The sequence below is a fragment of the Nuphar pumila genome, chromosome 11, assembly GCF_984573655.1.
Source record: "Nuphar pumila chromosome 11, dmNupPumi1.hap1.1, whole genome shotgun sequence".
Lineage (NCBI taxonomy): Eukaryota > Viridiplantae > Streptophyta > Magnoliopsida > Nymphaeales > Nymphaeaceae > Nuphar > Nuphar pumila.
Genome location: NC_143259.1, coordinates 107,305,310 through 107,312,868, shown reverse-complemented (window position 1 = coordinate 107,312,868; position 7,559 = coordinate 107,305,310). Strand labels below are relative to the sequence as shown.

Here is a 7,559-nt window from a genome sequence, read left to right as displayed (position 1 = left end):
ATCCCGGTGTGAACTGAATCCAAAATTGATTATTTGATTAGCTATTTTAAGCTAGTCGGATCTCAATTTGATGCTATCCATTGGAATTTGACTCTCATTAAAAAATATAGTCTGGGTTTAGTAAACTTACGTCCTGAAACAAGAACACACCAATTTGGTGGTGTCCCAAGTGACACAAGCGAACACATTAACACATACAGACAACATTTTAATATTCATTTTAATGTTTTAAGGTATTATAAGTAAAAACATGTATTTTTAACATTAAAATATCAACATTTAGTATTTTATAATTTAAATTTTTTAAAATCCATATCTTCATTTCTTATTCTTCAAGAAAATTTAGAATTTATGATATGCCTACGTGAATGTGAATGAGCAGATGAAATATGTTTATGCCAAAATGCAATATGACAAGATTGCATATAAAATGTTTGTTTATACCAAAATATAATATGCAACATTGCATATAAAATGTCTATATTTATACTAAAATGTAATATGATAAGATTGCATATGAAATGTCTATGTTTGTGTCAATGTCAAAATGCAATATGACAAGATTGTATATGAAATGTTTATGTTCATGCTAAAATGCAATATGACAAAATTGCATATGAAATGTCTATGTTTATGCTAAAATGCAATATAACAAGATTGCATATGAAATGTTTATGTTTATGTCAATGTCAAAATGCAATATGACAAGATTGCATATAGCATATTTTTGCCAAAGTGCAATATGATAAGATGCTTATGAAATCTCTATGTGAGCATATTTTTGCCAAAATGCATTGAAATAAGATGCATGTGAAAATGAAAGGTTATGTTCCCTTCAAAAATTGCATAACTTACATAAATCACATACGGTGCATAAGAAAAGCATGTGATAATGATGTTCCTTGATAATGATATGAATTATCTAATGTATTTTTTAATGCCTCACAAATTGGTCATGAAGCCGATACATAAATGAAGAATGTAGCATGTTGTAGAAATGCATTGATATGCATATGAAATTTTATGTTTTATGCTATGACATGAAATATTGAAGTATAAGTAAACATTATGGACCAATGTGGATATTATCTAACATATGAAATGAATGTTGAAAATGCATAGTTGGATAATGCGCTTCTATGAGCTTGGGTGGGCTGTGAACCCACAAATTGTGAGAGGAAGCCTCACTTCGCATGCATGCATTCACGGAGCTAAAGGCACGAGAGCACATGACTTAAGTTGGACACAAACCAAGTCATGACACGTATACTGCCTTGAGGAAAGTATTGAAGACATTGAGTCCATTTGCCTCATGAAGCAAGAGCATAATGTACTAACTATCTTAATAAAGAATGAGACCATCCATGTAACCCATTTATAATGTGGTTCATCTTAGAGAGGGTGAAGTGGTATAGCCCCGAGTGATAATGTCGCATGTAAATCTTAGCTACACGTCATACCGACTTGAATTAAGGAGCAAAAGCATCATTGGACCTTCAGTCACTCGAATATATGGAAGTCAGGGTTGCCCAAATGTGGTACACCTCAGCTACTACAGTAGTAGGGATTGCAATCTCACTTATCCTTACGCAAACAGTCTCTCAGTCATGGATCGCTCGCCTGGGTATGTTTATTCGGTTTGTAGGTACTATGACAAAAATACATAAATAACATAATGAATATTGTAGTATACTCTAGCATACATGATGACAACTACCTCTGCATACCCGAAGGTATAATCAAGATAAACAAAAAGTTTATTGACACTGCTAACTATCTAACTTGATTATTGTGTATCCATGTTGTGTAATTCATGATAATTATCTACTTAATATTTCATGTTATGATGTTCAATACTATGGCTCATGTGTTGTATTATTTCCATTTATATGATTGTTAAAAAGCATATTATGATATATGTGATAGATGTTTTGATATTTATTATTATGCATATAAATGTGGATTTGCTTATCAGTTCCGAAGAATTTTGACCATGTTTCATGAAACGCAGTTGATGAATAAGAAAGCGGTGCGAGAGAGCGATGTGGCCGAAAACTATCATTTTCTAATCATCTTGACAATCTTATGACAACTCTTGGGTGTCTCAATTTAATTGAGATATTTTATTTTTTATTGCAAAGACTTGTATTTTTATTTTTGAATTATATTATGAAATTGAAATGAAATTGTTTTCCTTCATTACGTGAGTAAGTGATGGATTTTGTTTTAATGGGAATTGGGTCCAGCCCCATTCAATTGTTTCATTTCTGTAACCGGGCAGAATTGTTTGACTTTTTAAAACCCAAATATATTTAATGTGCTATCTCTATTTCAAAAAAAAATTGTGATTAAAATTTTATATTTTCTAAGTTAAAATTTTGGGGCGTTATATACCAACTCCCCAAGAGGGCTAGAGATGGTTCGTTTGCAACAAACCCACTTTCTTTTCATTCGATAAGCACAAAACAATCTTTGGAGCTGGTTACGGGGACGTGGTTAGTGTCTTATTACATGATTGGTCTGGTTCCAAATCATAGGATTTAACACAAATGGATCAGATCCAGGGAACACATTATCCCTTCCTGGGTATGACATTTCCAGATGCCATGGCAAATAGCATGTGAGATGACAACCAACCATTATACTCACAAATCTTAGGACACATTGCATGGCCCCAAATGGGAGTCATACTCACAATTGTTGGAGAATGACTCATTTACCTCAATTCTTATAATTGAAGCACGAAAGTAAACATGAGAAAATGAGAGTGAGATTCGCCACCAAATTACTGGCTATTTTCTTCATTTGTGTGATTCAAAATCACATTGTCCTTTTTCTAAAAAGCAGTGGGACTCTAAATCAAATTAGGGGCCATGTTGTTCACTTACTCAAGATTCAAAATCACATTGTTCTTTTTTCCAAAACAGTGAGATTCAAAATAAAATTAATGGCTATTTTGTTCAGTTCTCATGTGATTAAAATCACATTGTCCTTTTCCCCAAGTAGTGAGATTTGAAATCTCACATTGTCGACTCTGTGAGTTTGAATCAATAAAAATGAGATTAAATCATATGTGAGTTGAATTATGTGAAAGCTTGGTTTGCTGGGCCACATGAGACTCTCATAAATCGGCCTCACATGAGGCTCCATGTCATTCTGATTCTCACGTGAATTTAAAAACAACTTTCATTTGTAAAGGTATATAGAGTTTTTTTTTTTTTTGAAAGGCAAGCTGGGGTTAGGCAGACCCCACCAGTTATTATTCAACATACCAATGGGGTTTGAACCTGCAATGTCCCACCACAAGGAGACGTGCACTGACAGCTCCTACCAACCATGCCGAGAGTTTATTTTGCACCACTCATTTTCTAATGTTAGCCAATGCCAATGAGATTCATTCTCTCATTTGCATGTGGGTCCAAAATCTCACGAGACTCAACCAAACATGCTCCGTGTTAGGGGTGGCAATCGGGTCGGGTTGGCGGGTCGACCCAGCGGGTTGGCGGGTCAGCATACCTCAACCTGAACCCGACCCGTTAAATAAACAGGTCGGCTGTGGCAAACATGAACCCAACCCGTTTATTAAATGGGTAACCCGACACGACCCGCCAACCCGTTTAATAAATGGGTTGGCGGGCGGGTCGGGGTCGAGTAAACGGGTTGGCGGGCGGGTTGGCAGGTCGGGTTTGGGTAAACGGGTTGACCCGCCCACCTAACCCGTTTATTAAACGGGTCAGCCGGATTGGCGGGTTGGCATACCCCTAACATGAACCCAACCCGTTTAATAAATAGGTCAGGCGGGTCAACCCATTTATTAAATGGGTTAGTTTAAGCCAAACTCGAACCCGCCTAAGAGGTGGGTTGGTGGGTCGTGTCAGGTTTTGCCACCCCTTGTCATGCCCTTATTAACCATCACAAAAATTTATTTTTAAAAAAACTTAAAAGAAACTTAGTATAATATATTTAAGACTAAAAAAGAAGGTGTAACATCCAACAGTGGTTAGATGTGCATGTGACACGTGTGCCTGCCTGTTGTAAGAAAAAAAAGACCATCACCAACAGAGGCTCCACTTGTCTGGTAGGAGCAGCTAGTGCACGTCCTCTTGTTTTGGGACGTTGCAAGTTCAAATCCCAATGGTATCCTTGTATAACTGGTAGGGGTCTGCCTAACCTCAGCTTGCCTTTCAAAAAAAAAAAGACCTTTGGTGGCATGCAAAAGAGCAGCTATGGGTCTGGGCATTTTTGCAAGCTACTAAAGTTTTTTTTTTAACTCGCATGCGATTTTGTCGAACCGGAAAGGTGTTCAATGTTAGACTTCTCTAAAAAAGTGATATTAAATAGAACTTTTGGAAAATCCAGCTACACATATCCTAATTTATCTCCAGTGTATTTTTCTTACACTTTTGAATTTGTCTCATTCAATTTTCAGATTCAGATAGGTAAACCTTATTAAGAAATCGGATTTAGATTTAATTTGAAGTTTTAATCTGAAACCCAATCTCGGTCTGAACTGAATCCAAGATTGATTATTTGATTAGATATTTTAAGCTAGCCGGATCTTAATTTGATACTATCCATTGGAATTTGACTCTGATTAGAAAAATATTGTCCGGATTTAGTAAACTTACATCCTATCACAGGAACACGCCATCTTGGTGGTGTCCCAAGTGACACAAGCGAACACATGGACACTAACACATACAGACAATATTTTAATATTCATTTTAATGTTTTAAGGTATTATCAGTAAAAAATGTATTTTAACATTAAAATATCAAAAAAATAGTATTTTATAATTTTAAAATTTTAAAATCCATATCTTCATTTTCTATTTTCCAAGAAAATTTAGAATTTGCGACACTCGTCTTAGTATCCTTGTGTCTTTGTGACATAAACTACCTTTGAATCAAATTCGACCTATTCTATCACGCTCCAAAAGTGGCCTATCTTTGCTCTGGTCTTAGTGTGTGACTTTAAGGCTGTTTATATTTGATTATCTTCGGGTCTTAAATAACCTCACAAAGCTTTACTAAAACAAGAAAATGAACATTTACAAAGCATCAATATAACTAGGGGTGGCAAAACCTGACCCGACCTGCCAACCCGCCTCTTAGGCGGGTTCGGGTTGGGCTTAAGCCAACCCGTTTAATAAACGGGTCAACCCGCCTAACCTGTTTATTAAACGGGTCGGGTTCGGGTTGGGGCTATGCCAACCCGGCTGACCCGTTTAATAAACGGGTTAGGCGGGCGGGTCAACCTGCCAACCCGACCTGTCAACCCGACCCGCCAACCTGAGAACCCGTTTACCCAACCCAACCCATTTATTAAATGGGTTGGCGGGTCGTGTTGGGTTACCCGTTTATTAAACGGGCCGGGTTTGTGTTTGCCACAGCCGACCGTTTAATAAACGGGTCGGGTTCGGGTTGAGGTATGCTGACCCGCCAACCCGACACGATTGCCACCCCTAAATATAACTCTATCTAATAACTCATCTTTTATTAAAATTACACCAGATGCAATTATGTGATGATGATCATATATTCTAAAATCTCAAACTAATATCTTCACCAAGGTTTTGATGCTTGACTTCTTTGTCAACATCCTCATCGAAATATCATGTAAGCATCACTATGAATTCTTGTTGTGTTTGTCAAAATTGTTACTCTAAAAAACAATAATCACATTTAATGAGCTATATGCTCAATACGCAACTAACTATAACTTTAATAATTAGGTTTTGAGGAGTTGAAAATAAAAATAAAAAATACTTAAAAAAAAAGACAACATAATAAATTTGAAATCACTTTTGCAAATTTTATTTGGACAATAAAATCAACTTTTCAAAGTGATACGTATATAAAAATTAATAAAGCTGACTTTAAAACACTTTGTAAACCACTTTGCAAACTCATGACACTTTCTTTTCAAAATCTGACATTTTTCATTTTTGTTAATTTTTTATAAAACACATTTAAAAGATCCAATTTACAATTCCATCGAAAGTTCAGACTGATAAGTCTAAATTTTAATTAGGCCGATAAATCTCTCTGTACTTCAAATGGGTTGATAACACTAAAGGTGGTAGGTTAGATTGGGCTAAAGATCCCATTGAATATTAGATTGGGCTAAAGATCTAGTATCCATTTTAGAAACTACATTGAGTCAATGACTGGTGGACTCCACCTTTCTTATTTAAGTCAAATGGCTACTTCATTTTTCAGTATTAAGTCAATTGAACTGATAAATCTCAATGACAAGTCACATGAGCAGATTAGTTTTTAACATAATGGCTTAGGTCCCTTGACTCTTGTATAAGTAGTTATGTTTGGAGTAAAATTAAGATTTTATAGTTTAAGAAAAAAGAGTCTCTCTCTCTCTCTCTCTCTCTCTCTCTCTCTCTCTCTCTCTCTCTGCGTGAAGTCATGAAATAAAAATAAAAAAAGAATATTTTTTCATTCTTATCAAGATTACTGGATGTTGATCATCACTAATGATGAACGGCAAGAAATGGGGTTCTTCCAATTGCGAAATCCAGAAAATTTAGCCACTTTCAGCATCTCAAATCTCAGAGAGAACCAACAAAGCAAACCCACCACAACCCAAAATGTGTTTATCGACCCATTGCTACACACAGCATACTCGTCATTTGCCAAAGAAAAAAAAGCGTGGATCAAGCAATCTTGATGAGAACCCCAAAGCCAATAAGAAAGAAGAAACAAAGGCAGGCACCAAACAACAGGGTTTCCTTCATTTCCTCTCTTCTCTGCTCGCCTTCCTTCTGGCCCTCCGCTCTCTTGAGCTCAGGGACGTCTTCCACTCCGGCGTTGTCTCAGAGTCTGAATCCTCCAAATCCTTGAACGATTTCTGCACCCATAGCAACACACACACTCACACCATCCAACTGCAACCCTTACCCTTCCAATTAACAGAGATAGAAACGAGAAAAGACGAGATAAACCGGGAAGTCGTGGGATATATATGTATAAAAACGTTTACCTCTCTCATCTCGGCGAAGCTGACGGTGTAAAACGTAACCGCAGCGGCTCCCAAAATTCCCAGGATGGGAAGCACAATTTGAACTGCGTCCACCATTCTTTGCTTTCAGTATATCGCTCGCCCTTTGCTGACACCAAAGACGCCCTATCCATTCTCTGTGGTGAAGCTTTAAATTTTTTTTTTCATGTCCACTTGAAATGCATCCTCATCCACACATTGGGAGCTTGATTTCAAAATCAGTTTGGGGTGTCACCATGGTCTCTCTCTCTCTCTCTCTCTCTCTTTGCATTTAGGATCCGTTTCAATACGATCCAAATCCTATTTGGGTTGGATATTAAGCATATTGGGAAGTCTCTCTCTCTCTCTCTCTCTCTCTCTCTCTCTCTCTCTCTCTCTCTCAGAGACTTGCTGACCGGACAATGTTATTGAAACGTTGGAGGCTAAAAGAGGAGTTGAAGTGGAAGCAACGTGCTCGGGTGAAATGGTTGGCAGCAGGGGATGAAAATACTCGTTTTTTCCATTCTTTTGCTTCTGATCGGTTTAGACGAAGTATCCTTCAATCG

At 36.9% G+C, this 7,559-nt stretch overlaps 1 protein-coding gene across 1 annotated transcript; it reads right to left on the bottom strand.

Annotated features, from left to right (window-relative positions):
* Positions 1-6,494: 6,494 nt before the first annotated feature.
* Positions 6,495-7,120, bottom strand: LOC149822727 (uncharacterized). Its single transcript, XM_089981236.1, has 2 exons — positions 6,997-7,120; positions 6,495-6,864 (listed from the first exon to the last, which is right to left on the bottom strand). The coding sequence occupies exons 1-2, from the start codon at positions 7,090-7,092 to the stop codon at positions 6,748-6,750; spliced, it is 213 nt and encodes a 70-aa protein (XP_089837362.1). The 5' UTR covers positions 7,093-7,120; the 3' UTR covers positions 6,495-6,747.
* Between the last annotated feature and the right edge of the window lie 439 nt (positions 7,121-7,559).

Excerpts from the sequence above, each read along its gene's own strand:
- LOC149822727 (XM_089981236.1), bottom strand. The coding sequence starts at position 7,092 with ATGGTGGACGCAGTTCAAATTGTGCTTCCCATCCTGGGAATTTTGGGA. Across the intron at positions 6,865-6,996 it reads GCTTCGCCGAGATGAGAGAG|AAATCGTTCAAGGATTTGGA; the intron begins GTAAACGTTTTT and ends CTATGGGTGCAG.